The sequence below is a fragment of the Micromys minutus genome (genome assembly GCF_963924665.1).
Source record: "Micromys minutus genome assembly, chromosome: 12".
In the NCBI taxonomy this organism is placed as follows: domain Eukaryota; kingdom Metazoa; phylum Chordata; class Mammalia; order Rodentia; family Muridae; genus Micromys; species Micromys minutus.
In genome coordinates this window covers 31451272-31470757 of record NC_137981.1, presented here as the reverse complement: position 1 = coordinate 31470757, position 19486 = coordinate 31451272, and the positions used below count along the sequence as shown (strand labels likewise).

At 36.8% G+C, this 19486-nt stretch overlaps 2 protein-coding genes across 7 annotated transcripts in view; one reads left to right on the top strand and one right to left on the bottom strand.

Moving 5' to 3' along the window:
• TASOR (transcription activation suppressor) overlaps positions 1-8329 on the top strand; it is a 46429-nt gene extending 38100 nt beyond the window's left edge. For 2 of the 3 annotated variants that reach the window (XM_080926562.1, XM_080926561.1), the window contains 6 exons: positions 2550-2672; positions 3420-3579; positions 3997-4105; positions 6359-6537; positions 6667-6834; positions 7410-7697. In XM_080926562.1, the coding sequence (XP_080782688.1) occupies positions 2550-2672; positions 3420-3579; positions 3997-4105; positions 6359-6537; positions 6667-6834; positions 7410-7465 (795 nt within the window). In that variant the 3' untranslated portion in view covers positions 7466-7697. Of the gene's footprint in view, positions 1-2549; positions 2673-3419; positions 3580-3996; positions 4106-6358; positions 6538-6666; positions 6835-7409 lie in introns of all 3 variants that reach the window. The other variant, XM_080926560.1, reaches the window with a different exon arrangement.
• A 196-nt stretch (positions 8330-8525) lies between these two features.
• The window catches only part of CCDC66 (coiled-coil domain containing 66), a gene marked incomplete at its 5' end in the record, with an annotated part of 28889 nt that continues 17928 nt past the window's right edge, over positions 8526-19486 (bottom strand). For 3 of the 4 annotated variants that reach the window (XM_080926563.1, XM_080926565.1, XM_080926564.1), the window contains 10 exons: positions 8526-9416; positions 10477-10601; positions 10718-10971; positions 11470-11510; positions 12595-13088; positions 15564-15668; positions 16162-16306; positions 17210-17371; positions 18463-18547; positions 18708-18958. In XM_080926563.1, coding sequence (XP_080782689.1) covers positions 9330-9416; positions 10477-10601; positions 10718-10971; positions 11470-11510; positions 12595-13088; positions 15564-15668; positions 16162-16306; positions 17210-17371; positions 18463-18547; positions 18708-18958 — 1749 coding nt within the window. In that variant the 3' untranslated portion in view covers positions 8526-9329. Of the gene's footprint in view, positions 9417-10476; positions 10602-10717; positions 10972-11469; positions 11511-12594; positions 13089-15563; positions 15669-16161; positions 16307-17209; positions 17372-18462; positions 18548-18707; positions 18959-19486 lie in introns of those variants that run through there. The other variant, XM_080926566.1, reaches the window with a different exon arrangement.

Sequence of the window (19486 nt, the reverse complement as noted above, 5' to 3'; positions counted from 1 at the left end):
CTAATGAGAAGGTAATCGTAGTGCTATATATACTCAGTAGTCTGAACTCTACAAAATTGGATTTTAAGGTAACCATAAAATATTTTCTGAATTTCTGGCATTGAATAAAACATAGAACCTATGATCTCAGTGTTGTGGTGGGTGTCAGACTCTTTTGTTGTTGTTGTTCAATTTTAGATTGGATATATAAATATGAGTGCCTCCTACGGGTGTAGCTAAGTAAGTTTGATTTTCACTATTACGGAGATAAGGAAGAGACCTCTGATTATACTGTAGATTTACTTAGAACTTGATTCTGAGATTTGATTTAAAAATTTTAAAGTTATTATCATCATCATCATCATCATTATTGTTATTATTATTATTATTATTATTATTATTGGAGGGTACCATATAGTGCATGTATGGAAGTCCTAGGATAATTTGTGAGAATTAGTTCTCACCACTATGTGGGCCCTAGGGATTGATTAACTCATGTAGTTAGGCTTGGTAGCAAGTACTTTTAACTGCTGAACCATCTTGTTAGCCTTTGGCTTAGAGATTTTAAATAAGACCATGTTTACTTGTTTCTTTTTTATGAATGAGGAGGAAAATTACAGAGAGGTAATTAAGTTCTAGTGTTCATCTCATATGGGGTTGTATCAGTTCAATGGAAACACCTGTCTAGAAATGGCAGAATGATAGATTTATTTGTCATTTCTTGATATCTTGACCATGTCAGAGCTTCTAAAGATCAAAAAGTGTAGTGGTCCCAAAAGATTCCCAGAACTATAGAATACCATTTTAGGTATTTGATCTTTGGGTTTTGAAGTAACTGCTTGTTTCTATTTATGAAATTTATTTTCTGTGACAAGTTTCTGCTTGTTTTGTTAGAGGAAGCAGAGGGATTAAACATGACTTAAAACACAAAATAGTTCAGAAACTCAGTATTGATAACAAATGCTTAATCCTTTTATCTTTTATAAGGGTATCTTCTGTTAGCTTGTTTGATGTGGTACTCCACGTAGTACACAAAGAGCTTTGAAATGCAGAAGGATGCACTGTAGTGTTTTCCTTGTGTTTTGTTAGGAAGATGAACAGAGACTTTGTCCTGTGTGACTGAATGTAGACCTTCTTAACTTCCCCAACACTCTAGAAACTTCTGACACAGAAATCTGATAGCCCATAGCTGTATGGTGGTGTAGTGCTAGGCAGTAGTTAAGCTGAACACTGTACAAATGTGTTCAATGTAATTCTCCCTTTTAAAAAATGGATTGTTGAACACCCAAGTGACATCTATATTAAAGAGATAGGAAATAGGCTTTTCTATGGATTGTGTTTTGAATTATATAGAATGTTATCATTACTTACATAGAGTAAGAGATTATCTCATATAAATCGTGTAAAAAACTAGATTAGAACATTATTTTTTGTTTGTTCTTTTAAAGAGGGTTTCACCCTGGCTATCCTGGAACTCATATATAGACCAGGTTGGCTTCAAACTCAAGAGATCTACCTGACCCTGCCTCAGGGGTGCTCCTAGCAGGCACTTTAATTCTTTCAGTCAGTATCCACTGGAAATACTTTTTGCAAAACTGTTTAGGTAAAAGATTATTAATAACAATTTAAACTTCTAAATAGTTCTTAAGACTATTGTTACTATATCAGCTAAACAGTAGTATTCAGAATAATTTAAATTTTAAAGTTTTTAAAATGTAAAATCAGTCACCAGTCAAATATTTTACCTTTTCATTAATAAACTAAAGTAAGCTGAGATATTCCTAAAAATTTCAAAGTTGAAGGTAGAAATCATTGTGGCAAGTGGAGCTTTGTAGTGTGCAAAAATGTTGTCTTGAGTGGTAGACCACTAGTCAGGCAACCTGGGTTTTGATTATGCTATCTGACAAGCTCAGCTACAGTTGAGAGAATTTTATCTATTATGTCTGTGGAATGCAAATATCTCCTCCAGGATCATAAAGTTTGCTTTAGGGCTAAGGGTTCCACCAGGAAGCAAAATAGAAGGGAACTCAAGGGTTTACTCTCCACGTCCTGTGAAAGGCGGTTGAGGATGCTGTGTTTGAAGGTGTAAATTTGGCAGAAATGGCAAAATTAGTTGTGAATACCATTGCTCATACTGAAAATGTCACTTTTGGATTAAATGATCTTTAGTGGTCATACATGTGCTCTGGAAGGAAATATTTCTGGTAATAGTACCCCAAAATACCTAAGCCAGCCTAAGGAAAGAAAATAGGAAACAAGGGAAGAGCTATTACCTCGGTTTATCATACTGGAGGTCAATGGGGGTGTCCTGGGTTTACTATAATAGTGGAGGTACATGGGTCAAGAGTCTGGACTAACCCATTGTTCTAACATCAGTTAAGCTTTATTAATTATGCTTTCTAACATAGTGAAAATGTCTGTTAAAACTGTAAGAGTGGATATGATGGTTTCTATGGTCTTTTAAAGTAAAAGTTCATAGTGTCCTAGGTAAAACTTATCCGCTTATGTTGCATTTTTCATTGTTTACTAGAAAGTTGGTTAATGTTGACTTAGTTGTTTTTCTTTGATAGGAGTATCTTACCAAATTAGGCAATACAGAATGTCATCCAGATCAGTTTTTGGAGAGAAGATCAAACTTGGATAAACTATTGATTATTATTCAAAATGAAGACATTGCTGGTTTCATCCACAAGGTATAAAAAGTTGGTTTCATTATTTTGTATTCTATAACTATCTCATTCATTGTTAAGTCTTATTCTGAGAACAAAGTTGTTTTTTTTTTTTTTTTTTTTTTTTTAAGATAAAGATAAATTCTTAAGTACCTGTCCAGGAACTGGTTTGTGAGAATTGTATGTTTGCAAAACTTTTAAGTTGCTGTATGTTAGGAATATTTAAATTAGTTAAGATGTGCTGGATTCTTAAATGTAGAGGTGAGAAGTGTTCTGCTAACTTGTCATACTGTTAGCTATATTTGAATGTGCAGACAAACCTTTTGGATTTAGGGGTATGTTATCCTGACCTCCGATCGGCCTCTCACTATTATTCTTGCACTCTAGGATCTATCTCTTCCTACCCCACCTTTTTGAGACAGTATCCTGTGTAGCCTAGAAGATTCCAACTGTGTAGCCTAGGCTGACCTCCTGATTATCCTTCCTCTGTATCTCAAGTGGTATGATGACAGATGTGTGTCACCACATCTGGCTCCTAGGTTTGAATTATGGGTTAGAAATATATTAGCATATTATCCATTTTCTGTTTTCAGCATAATGTAAACTCCATGTTCAGAAATGTTAGTTTATACTACTGTGAAATAATAATTAAAATATCGTGTGACTTTCCAATACTGAGCAATAGTATTTATTCTTAGGTAAGTCTATATTTAAATATATTTATTAGTTCATTTATCCAGCTTATTTCTGGTTTTGTTTGGTATTTAACAGGTACCTGGCTTGGTGACTTTAAAGAAACTCCCATGTGTTAGTTTTGCTGGTGTTGATAGCCTGGATGATGTTAAAAATCATACATACAATGAATTATTTGTGTCTGGTGGCTTTATTGTGTCTGATGACTCAATTCTCAATCTAGAGGTTGTCACAATTGGTAAGAATGAGTGCATTCTTTTCAGCATGTGATTCCTGGGGTGTGGTTGCCCTCGGCTTTCATGGAAAATTTAAATTATGAGATTAAAAAATATATTAATTGTGCCATTCATGGGGTACTGGCTTATTTTTGTATTTTCCTGAGCCTTTGCTACCTCACAATTCTTGTCTTTTCTATCTTGTATATAAATGTTTCCTGTCAGTCTGCTCTGTACTGCCTCCCGTGGCACTTGGATTTCTCTGGTAGTGGGATTGTCACTGGGTTGTTTGTAGCTGTTATATTACAGTTTTAAGTTTTCTTCAGAGCAAGACAAGAGTAGGGTAAATAGGAAAATAGATAAGTCTATATAAATACGAGCACTTTTTCAAAAAATATTTAATACTAACTTTAAAAACTGAATTTTATTGCCTCTAACAGAGAGCCTTAAAATATTTTTGACATTCCTTGAAGAACTTAGTACTCCAGAGGGGAAATGGCAATGGAAAATCCACTGTAAATTCCAGAAGAAATTAAAGGAACTGGGCAGGTAAGAAAGTAATGAATAATTGTTGAGTTTTAACATTGTGTTCACACAACTTTTTTTCCTTTTCCTGAATTTGTGGATTAGGAAGTTTTCATTATTCATATGTATGAATAAATGGGTGTAGATACTGAATTATTCCATTCTCTTTAAGGAAGAAGTGGTATTCTTGTTGACATACTCAATTTGGTGAAGTTCTCAGATAGTTAGAATTGCTTGTGATCTTCATAATCACAAGGATTAGAAATTTTTCTACTTAATTTTTTTAGTGTGCTAGACTGGAAACACGCACTGTGAGCTGCATTCTAAGCCTTTAAAAATATATATCAATTGACTCTTCGATAATAACATATAGATACTCAGTGCATTTTAGTCAACCAACTCTTCCTAGGGCCTTCTCCCTCTACCATATCCATGTTCATGTCCTTATTTTTTTTTTTTTTTTAAGCCTACTGGAACATAGGCATCCTACCAGGGCTAACATTTAATTCAAGAAAATTGACACTTCCGTACCAGACCCTTATCAGCTGCCAGTTGTTCCTTACCTGGGAATACTCATAAGTATCTTTCCCACCTATGCTGTCATTTTTTACTGACTTGATTTTGTGCAAGTTTTGGGTAAGCAACTCTAGCTGTTGTACATTCTTGAGTACAGCAGACCAGTTAAAGTCTAAAATACAGTTTTCCCACAGCATTGCACAACATCTGGCTCTTAGGATATTTCTTCTCCCTGTTTTACATAGTTGTCTGAGTCTTGTGGAGAAGGATTGTGATATAGATGACATTTAAAGCCATTCCTTTAAAAACTATATTCTGTATCTGTCATCCAAATTAGACCAATTCAGGACTTTAGGTAACTTACCAAATAGTCAAGGATTGATGTCAACCTGATGAGATTTAATTAGAACTGTGATTTATATGTATATATGTTTGAGTGATTTCTAATATGTGTGGAAATTGCTTCCTTGGAGTACTAGTTACAAAGTTCCACAAACAGTATGGGAAGTTTGGCATGCTATATCTGGTTAGTAGGGGTGTCTTAATAATGTAATTAACTATATTAGATTCTTATCAGCTAGAATTTTCTGAGTCATAGGATTTTCTTTTTGTGTGTGGAGTATGTATATGTGGAATACACTCAACTGTGTATGCAGAGGCCAGAGCAGGGCACCATGCTCTTTCTTTCCACAGTAACTGACTTGAGATAGGGCCTGTCCCTGAAACAAAAGCTACACTGGCAAGTTGGCCAGGGAATTCTCATGAACTGTCCATCTTGCCCCTGGCTGGGATTGTAGCTGTGAGAGTGCTAGGGATGTGAATCAGGTTCTTATACTTGAAGAGCAAGTGCTTTTACTCACTGAACCATTTTTTAGTCCCCAGTTTCTTTTTATAAGTTATTTTTTTTCCAATGAGATAGACCATTTTGTTGTATAATTCTAGCCAGCTGCTATCCACTTTGTAGACCAAGCTACCCTCAGAGTCACGAGCAATCCTGCCTCTGCTTCCAAAGTGCTGGATAGACATATGCCAACAAAATTGGTTCTAGGTCATTGCTATTAACACCTGTTGACATACTGTAACAGTCTTCAGGAAATTTAGAATTAAATAATTCCAGGGTTCAGTTATGTACAGTAGTTACATTGTCATCTTTTTCAGTCTTACTATAAAGTCTCTCAGCCTTTAGAATGCTAGAATTAAAAAGTCACACTACCATACCTACCTAATAATACTGTACATTTTTAGACGTAGTCTTTTACATCCTATGAAACAAGGAAAGGGCAAATCTTGACTTCATATATAGTATTGAACATAACACTGAGACCCAAATGTTTATATTTTCTGTAGACTTAGTAATGTGACCCCCATCTTTCTTTTTGTACAATAGACTATACCAGATTTTACCTTTAAGTATTATTACAAATAGCTTAAAAGCCGTGTGTTTTGTTAGGAAGAGTTTGTACCGGAGACTGTAACCTAGGCTGTCTTAGTTAATCTGAAGTCATATAATTATAGACCTATGCCAGTGTGCAACTTTTTTGTTGTTGTTGTTGTTGTTCTTTTATATCCTTAAAGCTTAAAATTAATAAAGCTAAAAGTAATTTATTTTGTAAATGGAATGACTGGTTCAGGTTTTAGCCTGAATTGCAAGACTTTACTCAAAAATTGCTTGTCAGGTACACAATTCCCATTTTCCTTCTCTCCTAACCAACAGTAAGTCAATCCCAGTATTGAGGTTCTGAACTCTGCTTACTCTCACAGAATGAACACAAAAGCTCTGAGTCTGCTGACTCTTCTGAATGTGTATCAGAAGAAGCATCTGGTTGAGATTTTGTCTTATCATAGTTGTGATTCACAAACTCGAAATGCTCCAGAAATGGAATGCCTTATTAGGCTTCAGGCTCAGAACATACAGCAGCGACACATAATCTTTTTAACAGGTAGGAGCATGTTCTTGTTGATATAGGAAAGGGGCTGGAGTGGGTATTGAGTCCCAACTTTGAACATATGGTAGAAAGGATTCTGTTGAGCAAGCATCAGTTTATGTACATTTTATTTTTTTAATTTAGAGAAGAATATCAAGATGGTTTCCAATTATACAGATAATGGAATTGTAGTTGCAACTGCTGAAGACTTTATGCAAAACTTTACAAGTCTTGTGGGCTATCACAACTCAGTCACAGAAGAACATCTTCCGCCGATGCTCGGTGCTAATGAGAATCTTGAGACAAAGTCAGGTAACTTTTCAGTAATTTTTATTTTCTTTAGGTGAGGCAGAATGAGAATGGTTTTTGTTTATCCAATAATTAAATGTTTATTTGAAACCATTTACCTCAGTGTCAACAATAGACATCACTGTAGACTTAGTATGTACAAGATCTGCTCATTTATTATACCATAGTTAGTACAAGTTGTGTGTTACTGTGTAGGCTATATATTCATTAGTCTATACTATGGACAGCACGGAGGACTGTTTTTCCCTTTGAGGTATATTAAGCTTTATTGCCTGCTGTTTGATGTCACTTTTTCTTAAGCCAGATAGAGGGATTGTTGGGCTACAAAGGTCCTTAGATGTATGTGCTAGTTTAATATCTTAAGTAATGAGAATATCTTACCCCCAGTCTTCTGTGAGATGGCCTCTGCTTGGTTCCAGACTTTAAAATAAAAGCTGTTCTTAAATTATTTTTGGTGATAAGCAGAGATTGCTAAGCATTCAGTAGAGCTAACCAGTTTAGTAATTCAGTGCAGCTACATGTCAGAAGTTTTATTTTATATTTGTCTTATGAAATACTGAATTACCGTATAACTTTAGATGCTGTTTTGACATTAACCCCTTTGGAGCTGGGAGTTGGGATTTCCCAACATTAAACGTGAACACATTTCGCAGAAGCTTTTAGCATCGGATTATCTGGACACTCACACCTAGTGTGAGTGTTGTGACTAAGTGACCTTGTGGCAGAAGACCAAGCTTTAAGGGATTGTGGACTTTGCAGATCCTGACGCACTATATTGTGTGAGTAGTGTATAATTAAAAACTAAACAAATTGTGTATTACAATAGAGAAGGGCTTTTTGTTTTTTTAAATGTAGCTCTTTTAGAAAACGATGAAAAGGATGAAGAGGATATGTCTCTGGATTCAGGTGATGAAATCTCACATATAGAAGTATTCAGCAATGTTCACTCAGAAATATTGACGAGAGAGACCAAAGGATCAAGTGGAACAGATCAAAAAAAGAATATTCAAATTGAATTGCAGTCATCTCTCGATGTGCAAAACAGTTTATTAGAAGATAAGACTTATTTAATTGATTGTGAAGAGAGAGCTCCTATTGATAGAGTATGCTCTGAAGGAGAGAACAGCAATTCAGCAGAACAAGATTCCTATAGCGACTTTCAGGCTTACCAAAATCAATTAAAAATGTCCCATCAGTTTAGTCATTTTAATGTTCTCACGCATCAGACGTTTCTGGGGATACCATATGGCCTTTCATCAACTCAGTCTCAAGAAAATGAAAGTTACTTTTTATCTGCTTACAAAAAATTGGATAAAGAGAAATCTCCATTAAGTTAAGGATGTGTTCAAAAAGAAATTATAGTAATTAAAAAAAATAGGTTGTTGTGGACTTTTCAGTTTTTTAAAAGTGAATTGATGATTTATAAACAAGTTTCTTGCCCTTTTTGAAACTTTTTTCTTTCCTATTTAATTAAATCATGACGGCCCTATTACATTTGAAGCATCTGAAAACTGAAACATATTTTTTGACATATTGTAATCAGATTATCTCATGTTTGCACCTTTCAGTTTTACATTTGTTACCTGTACTTGGGCTTCAAATTGAAGTCTGTTTTAAATGTAAAATTTGATGTTTATAAAAAATGGTAAATAGTAATGACTTTCTTTAATGTCAGATGATAATTTTGCTGAAATGTCAACTATTTATTTTGATTAAAACTTTTGTATAGTGTTTTTACACAGGTATAAGCCAGCAGTGTAAATATTTATAGGATTTTGGCTCAGTACCTCAAGCTATACCTAACAGTACAGTTGCATTTTAGGTAGTAAAACCTATGCACATAATACCAAGTAACGTTTTCTCAATCTTTAGGTTTAGCTATGAAAAAATTTGCTTCAGTTAAATTTTGATCAACTTTTTGAGATCTTTGATAAATACTATTTTGTGTGATCCTTTAGTTAAATGAACTGTTAAAAATTGGGGCTGATGTTTTCAATAGTATTGGGATTTCGGAACAGATCTTGAAGTTAGGTGGTACTTTAGTGCTATACTAAATGTATACAAAAAGTATATGGTGGAGATAAATTTTTAAACCCTCTAATATATCTTGCCTACTGTTACTAATGTTATCTTCAAAATTGTGAAAACTAGAATCTCCACTTGAATATGATGAAAACCAAATTCACAGAGGAAAAAAACAAAGTAAAATGAATTTGTATCAATAAAGTCTATCTTTGTGTTAATAGTACTTTTCATGCCCTAAAAAAACTTTTAACAGAACAAATGAGCAACATAGTTAATTCTAAAGGAATGCTGTTAACAGGTCAGGAATCTCCAGATTCTACTGTGGTAAGTAGAAAATGCTTTTACATATGACAGAGATTTTTTTTTTTTTTAACTATAAGCTTTTTATTGTATTTAGAAAATACATCATTTCACTACATAATGTGAGGTTTTTCATTGGGTGCTTGAAAAATGCAGTTGCATGGTGAGCATATTTAAAACGAAGAACTAAAATTATCTTCTTGGTTTGCAGTTAAGGGTATGAGGTTCGTTTCCAACTCCTTTTGTTTCTGAAGAAGACCCTGCAATCACATTGATATTTTAGTGAAGGTATATAACCAACTTAAATATTTTTCTTCCATATTCATCTTAATCCATGATACAAAATATTACCGAATTCAGGGTAGAATTATTAGACATAGCTTAAGTTTCTTGTTTTCTTTTTTCTTTTCTTTCTTTTTTTTTTTTTTTTTTTTTTTAGTAATTCTTGTAATGGACCTTCTCATTTGGGTGTTTCTACTGTGAAGACAACAGGGATACTTTTTTTTTTTCCCCCTAAAGTAAAATCTACTCTCAAGTGCTCTTAAGATCATGAGAAGACACAGTAAGCGTCTTTAACATTCCCAGTGTTTATCTTGGCTCTGCTGAACAGCATAAGGGTTACGTGAACATCACATTCCTTTCTCTTGCTCCTTTGTACGAGTTTACCCAGGTTGAGTCCTGGGCTCAAGCAAGCTATATATATGTAAGTAGAGGTCGCCAAGTATACGGTGTCTGAGCTGGGGTGGTTTTCTAGCAATAAAGGGTAAGCAGCACACAGGCCAGATTCCCCCAGGATTTCTCAGCACATTACCAAGTTTTATTTTTGCCTGTGTTAAAGGTAGTGAAAGCTTATGCAAAAATCACAGGAATGAGTGAGTCTAGGAGGGAAGTCATGTGTATAAATTCATTCTTTGAACAGAGCTATTCTGTTCTTAACTTTAAAAAATGGACCATATTGGTTAAAATTCATTAAAGCATAATTGTATATTTGTTTCTTGGTTTTAGCACTTTATTGTGTTTTGATGTTTAAATGTACATATTTTTAAATAAAAGTTGTCTTAATATGCAAACTGGCTCAGGACTTTGATTCTCAGGACTACTGTATGTAGCCTAGAATGGATTCTCCTGCTTCCTAAATATTGGTTATATAGGTAATAAATGGTAATCTGAAAGCAAATTCAAGGAAAAAGGTTTTTTTGACTTCTGTTCAAGGTTAATACAGGAATTGAAGAAAAAAAAAAAACTGGTATAAACTGGGATTCAAACACTGCCACTAGAGAACCAACATCTAAAAACAGTTATTTGGTGAAGAGTGCATACCTGTCTTAGTTCTGAAAGCCCCTTAAGGATAGCTTGCTGTCGGTCCCTGTTTTTCACCAATTTAGGATTAAGAAGTGGATCCCTGATACAGTCATAGTCAAATAGCTCTTGTTCTCGGTCACAATCTGAAGTACAGATAAGTTTTTACAACAGTTAAATAAATTACTAGGAGTTAAAGCATAGACAAATAATGAAGCAAATTTAGGGTTGGGAGGTCAGTCAGGTTTGTTTGCTTGCTTACCATGAGATTTTTGGTATTGGTTGTTCTGGGTTGAAGGCCTAGACAAGGGTGCATCTGGATCAAGGTAATAGATCTCATTTGTTCGAACGTAGGGAATAAAATTGGACGGCTCAGACCTCTCATCTGATGATTTAGTATCACCATCTCCTAAGGTCAGAGTCTCTTTTTCATAGTCACTGTTTTTTAGTGGTGAGTGTAATACATTACTTTGAGTTTGTTGAGTTCTGCTTTTTACTGCTGGTGATGTCTGAAACCTATTTTAAAAAAACAAACTTTAATAAGAAATTGCATGTTTAAAACTGGAGTCAGATGGTTGTGAGCCACCATGTGGGTATTGGCAACTGAACTCAGGTCCTTTGGAGGAACAGCCAGTGCTCTTAACTGCTAAGCCACGTCTTCGGCCTCTAGAAACTGCATGTTTTAAATGTATCTGATGCCTGTGCTACTGGTCTAAACTTCCCACCAAATTAACTGGGGTTTTTTTTATATACCATTTTCACCAATCTATTTCCCTGTCTGCTTTATCCAAGCTGAATGCCTATCCACTGTTAATAGATATGAAAAGCTCAACCCTGTTCAGGCCCAGTCCAGCTAAAGGCCACTCTATAGTAAACCTTCACCCAACCAATGAGAGCCATACCTCTTTGCTGTTACTGCTTTCATCTGCATATGAAAGCTGTCACCCAGACTTTGAATGGATACTTTGTTTCCCACAAAGCAGCTCTAAATAGCAAAGGAAGTAATACACATACCTTTCTTTACTAGCTGAAGGAATTTTCAGAGGTTCTTCTACCTTAAAGATGGATAGGACAAGCAAAAAGGGAGTAAGGAACATTTTCACATGCCCCCAAATACTTCTAAACCATTATTTGTACAGTGTGTGCATGGAAGTCAGAAGACACAGGAATTGTTTCTGTCCTGTGACTCAGGTCATCTGGTAGGCACCTTCACTGGCATCTCACCAACTTCTCTAAGAGGTATTGTATGAAATAAAGTATAGTTGCAGGGCCAGGCCAATAACGCTTTATTTTTTCTAATGATACATGAGTATTAACTCACAAAACTTGATACAGTTACTTTAAGGTAGGTACTCAAAAACTCTTGACCAGCCCAACACTACATTAGAGCTACATCTGTTAGGATGACCAATCTGGATTTTTGTTTTGTTGTTTCCAAGACTAGGTCTCTAGAACTTCTATGTAGAACAGGCTGGCTTCGAACTCTGTAGCTACCTCCCAAGTGTTGGGATTAAAGACTCGCCCCTAGCACACCTAACTTTGTTTAGGGTTTAACACTTTGACATTTTTATTTTTCCATCAACCCCCACCTCCTGAAAAACGCTTTAATCTTCTTTGAGGATTCATGTATGTTTCTGCCTACATCACCTTATCCTTGCTTATGTAAGTGAGAATCTCATCTTTTGTTGTTTTGTTTTGTTTGTTTTTTTCCCCCTTTCTGAGTTTTGGTTACCTCAACATACTTTCCAGATCCACCAATTTCCCTACAGATTTGATGATTTCATTTTTGTTGTTGTCTGAGAGACAGTTGATTTCATTTTCATTTTTTCTTTACATCTAAGTAGTTTTTCTATTTATGTTTTCATATGCACTTAAGTAAAGAAAACACTCTTGCATAAAGTTTTTGTTTTTTCTTTTTTTTTTTTCTTCTTTTTTTTTTTTGGCTTTTGGCTTTTGGGACTGTTCAGCCTCTGCAGCTAGCTACAGCATAGACTGTACAGCACACACAGTTCATACAACAAGCGTGGCTGTCTTCCTCTGACATTCTCTATAACCTACTTCAGATGAACCATGGCCTTCTGGATATATGGATTTGGGTAACTACTTTGAATTCAGAAACACTGAAATAAAGAGCCTTACCTTTTTGATAAGATGCAACCTGTTGTCTGACTCAGTTTCTTGATGAGATGAAGCAAGCATTTCTGGTGAAGTGCCTCTATTTTGGGAGAGATTCTCAGGACTGTTTCTCTCCACTAAGTGAAGCAGCTCCATCTGCCTTCTTACTTTTTTTTCTTCTTTCTCCTTCTGGAGATGTACAGGGTACTTTGCTGATGCAGGAACATACCTTTTGAGAGGCTTATTTATATTCCAAGCAGGCTTCTTAGGACATTTCTTCATGAGCTTTGTTTGTTTCTCTGTTCTTCTATACTGATTACACTGGCCATTATACCAGCTGTTTTCTTTATCTAAACTGGTTCCTTTATCCACACTTAATTCTTGTTTCTCTTTTCTAATGCCAATTTGTCCACTGAATTCTGCAGAAATCTCTGGAGAAGAAAAGTTTCTAATTCCCCTTCCTGTTACCGATCCACATTGTGGTAGCCCATCATTGAAAATTCCTAAGTTTACGTCATCTAAATAAAAATTACAAATGACTAATTAAGAAGCATGGTAAAATATATAATCTCTAATCACTTTTCTCAGTTTTTTAATGACTATCAGTTGCATTTATGTCTTTGAGGTGGTGGGGCATGCCACACCATGCACAAGGGAGTCAAAGGACAACTTGTGAAGGTTGGTTTCCTTCTGCCATGTGAGAAACAAGGATGGAATTCAGGTCCTTGGCCTTGGTGGGGCAATAACTTTTACCTGCTGTGCTAACTTTCCATGCTTAGGAATTTAATCCTCAATGAAGCTATACCCATTAACTGCTAATCATGCCCTTTAAAAGAAGCTTGTAACCACTATTCTACTTTGACATTCTAGAAATGACTACTCCAAATAGCCCATATAAACAGCCCAGTGCAACACACCCAGCAGTTATGAAGTGGAAGCAAAAGAACTGAAACTCGTTCAACGCCAACCTGATCTACAAAGTTCCAGGAAGCAATTTCCAGTCAAGGCCAGATACCATATCAATAATTGAAAACTTTTAAAAGTGATAAATTGGCTTATTTAACTAACAAAGCTCTCAAAGTTTATATCAGGTTAGACACTTGTCAGAATTTCCTTATGCTAATTCCACTATATAAGGTATGTCTAATTTTGTTGATCTTTATAGACAGAAGTTAGAAGCAACCTAAGTAATGCTGCTGTGAACCTAAGTATGTATTATTTCTGGAAGACCTAGGCCTTTTGGTTTTTATTTTAGATGTGATTTTGAGCAACTGTAAAATCTACAACAGGTTCAACATTTTACATTGCCATTGGCAAATGGCACCACAAGTACCACATTAAACCATCTCTTCATGTGAACTGTGGCTAATTTGGTGTACTAAAATCTCAAGTAACTGGCAGAAAATAGTGATGTATTTATGGCTGTTTCCTCCAGGAGAGAGGCTCTTGAGTTTCAGGAGATTTAAAAAAAAAAAAAAAAAAAGACACATGTCTAAGAGAAATATCTTGGAAGATTCTTGAGGGACCCTTCCATATAAAAACAAGGAACACCTGCCGGAGGAGGAAACTGACCAACCGATCTACAGGGAATTCTACTGTGGAGCTGTGCAGAGTTCTAGGTTGCAGCTTTCAAGATGGACACCAGTTTTGGGGGTGGGCTTTTTGGTAATACAGTTGCTTTTGAGTTATATCTAATCCTCAATAGTAACTCCTTACTCATAAAATTCTGTTAGTAACCCCAATAAAAATCACATTAGTTCATCAACAGAACATTGGTGCAATTGTTACTCTGGTCTCTTGGGCTTCCTTTTGGGGTGAGATACATTGTATTTCCCCAGGAAAAGTCTGGGTATCATGTTAGGTGGATATTCTGAGTTTGAACCTATCTAACTTGAGTGGTTTAGACAATATGATCTCTTGACTTAGTATTAGAAATTAGTTGGGGCTGGAGAGATGGCTCAGTAGTTAAGAGCACTGACTGCTCTTCCAGAAGTCCTGAGTTCAGTTGCCAGCAACCACATGGTGGCTCACAACCATCTATAATGGGATCTGATGCCCTCTTCTGGTGTGTCTGAAGACAGCAACAGTGTACTCACATACATAAAATATATAAATCTTTAAAAAGTACAAAACATGCAAATATTCTAAGGCAAAATCAACTAGAGAGTAACTCTGAATTATTTAAGTACTGTGCTCGGTTCCAACATGCACACACACACACATACACACACAAAAACTGGAATGAAATTAGCATGGCCACTGCAAGGATAACATGCAAATTTGTTAAATGTTCCGTATTTTAAAACAACATTTCCATAGGAAATAAATTTGGATAGCTGAAAGGGTTATAAAATTGTGATAACTACACATGTATGAGCATGTTAAAGAACACACACAAAAAAAATGGTATGGTGGTGTGTGCTTTTACTTGTAGAATTTGGAAGGCACAGGCAGGGAAATGTCCTGGAGCCTCAGGCCAGTCTAGTGTACACAGTGAGTCCTATATCCCAAATAGTGTACCAAATGGATAAGGTTTGGTTAGTCTGTATGTTTGGCTTACCCCTACAGTGCTTGGATAGAATGTTTTAGGCTCAAATTCCCTAATTCCCTGAGCTACAAAAAAAAAAAAAAAAAAAAAGATGGGAGAGAACTTGAGATCTAACTCATGAAGATATAAAATTCATGAGTTAGATCTCAATAAACCCAAAACTAAAAAGCAAAGACCCCTTTACTTTGTTAAAACCCTCAGATTTCTAAGCTAGAGACAAAGCACCTGCCTAGCACGCTGCATCTTGGGTTCAGTCCCCCAATACCACATAAAAGGGGCACGGTGCTACATGCCTTTAATCCCAGTGTTCAACAGACGGAGACAGGAAGATTGGTTTTAGGTCATCCTTTGCTACAAGAGACCTTTTCACAAAGGCAAAATAAAAACCCATCAGATGTCTTCATTTTAAGCATGCAAGAGAACTCAGAACAGTTTACATGAATACCTGTCTGCACACCAGTGTCCTTCCTGGGAGAGGCTGTTGGAGTGGTAGCTGCCTCCTCAGTGTCACCGCGTGAACTGGAGATGGATGCCTTATAACCCCCTTGTGCTGTGTCAAATAGCAATGAGAAACAGACCTGAAAATGACATCTAAAGTACTAACCATGTGGTGGCTAGGGATATGGAGTGGAGTGACAGTGTAGCACACATGGCTCTGGGTTCGAGCCCTTCTACTGAAAGATAAAAGTCAGCTAAAGACTTTTTGACTTAATCACCATAAACTAGTAAAATTTTTGGAAGGTGAGACTTTAAGATTGTTGTCTAAACTTACTATGAAATGTTACCAGTATTCTTAGCACTTGATGAGTTTAAAAATCTAAGAATGCAAATTAAAGTCCATATGTTATTTCAGGATGACTGAAAATTTCTACAGAAAATACTACAAAGTCTAATGTTTCAGGACAGCTTTCTAAATTATTACAGATGGCTTAGGTGAAGAGACTAAGTTCCTTTAAAATATTTAGTTAATGTATAAAATAGACAAGTATTTTAAAATGATCTTTAAATCAAAACTATAAGTAAAATTCTGATTAGTCCCTTACCACCAAGATTTTGAATCAGCCTGGATGTATCATGTCCCTTCTGAGTCAGTTCTCGGATCCTCTGCTCCTGTTTGAGCCTCTGCGCCAACTCCTGAGCTCGTTGCATTGAGTGGAAGAGCTCATTTGTCTTTAGAGTCATGATTTCCTGTCAAGAGCCACAAACAGGAAAACAGCAGTGCATCCAGTGATGACTGTTCAGTGCAAGCACTCATGCTCTGCTTCCATATCGGACGCGGTCTGGATTCCAGTCGGAGAGGCCAACAGAGCAAAGTGCTTGCCCTTGAGAGATTACAGTTCTAACATGCTTTTCTTTGTTCTGGCAATTAACAGGACTGTGTACACCAGGCTGTGTCAGCCTTCAATGAAACTGAAGTGCAGGCCATATGCCCCCTCTCCAACTGGCAAGGGAAGTGCAGACTTTGTGTTTTTAAAGCTGACAACTGAATTATCACGGGATGATCTGCTGTCTGTTAGGTCAGCTCAGACACAGCCCCTGGACCACCCTGCCTACCCTATCTGAATTAGTAATGGAAGGTTTTGCTAGACAGTGAGACATCAACTTGAAAAGGCTATTACTGAGCCCAAAAGAGGCCTCTAACAGGGAGGAATTCCATCAGCAATCCCAGCCAGTCATTACTCTTTTTAACATCTAAAATCATTTTACTTTAGATTTATTTAGGGGTATAGGAAAGTGGTAATGGTTGTATCAATGTGTCTATGCAGGTCAGATGACAACTTTTAGAGTCCTCTCCTGGCGCATGAGAGCCCTTACCTATTGAGCAATACTTGTAGGCCCAATACCAAAATTATTAGTAGGTTATATGTATCTACTATCCAGATCACAGTGAAGTTTGGTGCTGCATTCACCCTGACCACCTCCCCTTAACAGGCCAGTCATGCGGCATCTGAGATCTGGACCATGTGGGGAGTACGACCTTGCCACACCTCCCTCCCTCCCTCCCTCCCTCAGCTGTAACGTCTAAATGTAGCAGCACAATTCAAACATGGACTTTCGGCCTCTTCCTTAATTGGTTCTATGAGCACCTACTTCTTTCTGTTTCTGCCTAAGAATGTCCTCTTCATACTGCCTCTGCATCTGCTCCCGTTCCCTTGCCAAGCGAAGTTCCTCTTCTTGCTCCTCTTTCTTTCTTTGTTCTTCCTCCAGCCGCTTCTTCCTGCGGTTCTCTTCTACCTGAGCCGTGATTGCTTTCTAGTCCGAAATGATTACAAGTTACTGTCACAAGTAAAAATGCACGCAGCACTGGCTTTGATGATGAGAGTACAACTTATCAGTTCTGCACCCAGCGGTGTTGGGAGAGAATTGTGCTTACTTAGCCTGTATATCACAGAAGAGTCAACTAAAGAAATAACCTCAATACACAGCACGCAACCCGATAGATGGGAGAAGCTCTCAGGTTTTCACAGAGTTCAAGAAAGAAAATTAACTGGCCCAGATTACTCATAAAAAATGTTTAAGATGAATTACTGAACACAGGCTGCATGCTGAGTGCCTATCTGTGCTGGGCACAGCATTGCATGCCGAGTGCTTATCTAGGTTGAATACTTGCTGAATGTGGCTCCTGCTACAAGACTTAAGCAAGAAAATGTTTGAGCTACATCTGAGCAACATGGTGAGAGCTCATTTAAAAACACACATTCTCCCTCTCCCTCCCTCCCCCTCCCCTCTGTCTTCAGAGAAAGAGAACCATCAAAGTCATTCAGACTATTAAGGCCTTCTAAATGTCAGCCTGAAATGAGTTTTTAATCTTAGCCTTATATTACTACTAGATTGAATAGTCAGAAGTCTACTTTGATTTCTTAATTTTTTTTTAAGAGACCTTAGAAAACCTCTGAGGAAGTAGCTGATATTTAATGATAGTACATAGTCATGTATACCACACACTCATTCAAAGGTTCCACCTGAAGGCAGACAGCACGGTAATAATACTGTCTGGTTAGCTTAATTCTAACATGATGCCAGTTGTGTCAAGAGACTAGATTTATAGCATGATATAACTGGACCCATGTTGAAAATACCTATCATGATTTCCAGCTGGCTGTGGTAGTATCTGCTTGTAATCCTGAGGTTTGGAAGATGGAGCAGGAAAATCAAGAATTAAAGGTCAGCCTTGGCTACATAGCAAGACCAGCCTACACTACATTAAAGCTTATCTCAGGAAAAGAAAATTAAATTTTCATTTACTTGGGTGTGTGCAGGCCATGATTATGACTTACTAAGAGAGCAACATTTTACAATGTGAGGCACACTATGTAAACACTAGACATTTTACAACATAATACCTGATGTTCTAATTGTTTTTGTCGGCGTCTTTCCCGCTCCTCAATCTGTGCTGGATCCAGGAGTGCAGTCATGGAGCGAAGAAAGCTGGGAAGAAACATTAGTTACTCGGAACACTAGAAGGGCTGACCAGTTTCTGCTTAAGCTACATCTGCTAAGCATTTCTATTTCAAAGAAGACTGCCAAGCTGAAACTAACTGGACATAGTCACAGTCTTAAAGGAATCAATACTGAAAAGTCAACTTACTTTGTTTTCTGACCATGTGACACAGCCATATCCATAACAGGCCTGGCTCTCTGATCTTTCTCTGAGGGCTCCACCTGGACTCCAGGTGGAGGTGTGTAAGCACCATTGACATCAGCCAGTTCCTGAGTGTCAGGAGACACACAAAGCGACTCCACATGTTGGTGTGTTAACTGAGAGGACAGTCGAGACTGAGAACCAGGATGACTCTTTAATGAATCAAAATGCATTGCCCATCTGTCATGTTCTTCACCCTAACAGTGACAAACAGGAAATGCTCAGAACTTTGTCAATATTCCCACACAAAATCATAAACAACAAACACAATCTCAAAGTACCACTGATGAGCTGGAGGTGGTTCAGAGATTAAGTGACCCAGCTGCTCCTTAAGGAAGAGAATGGGGTCAGTTCTTAGCACCCACCAACATGGCAGCCAGAAATCACCTGTTTCTCTGCTTCTAAGGGAGTCTGCACCCTCTTCAGGCCTCCTGGGCACTGTATGCATGTGGTGCAGACATATTTGCAGGCAAAATACCAAGATAAATAAAAAGGGATAAAGTCTAGAAAAATATTTGAAAAATCCAGTAGTACATGCATCATTAAAACTAAATTGTTTTGTTTTGATTCCTTGTGTAATTAGTAAATGCCTTAGAAAGTGGTTTTTAATGCATCTCTAAAGTTTTAAAAGCTATTCAAAACCACACTAAGTGCATTCAGAGAAAGCACTTTCCTAAAGACAGATGTATCATTTGCCAAATAATTTTACAATCTAAGTTCGTGTG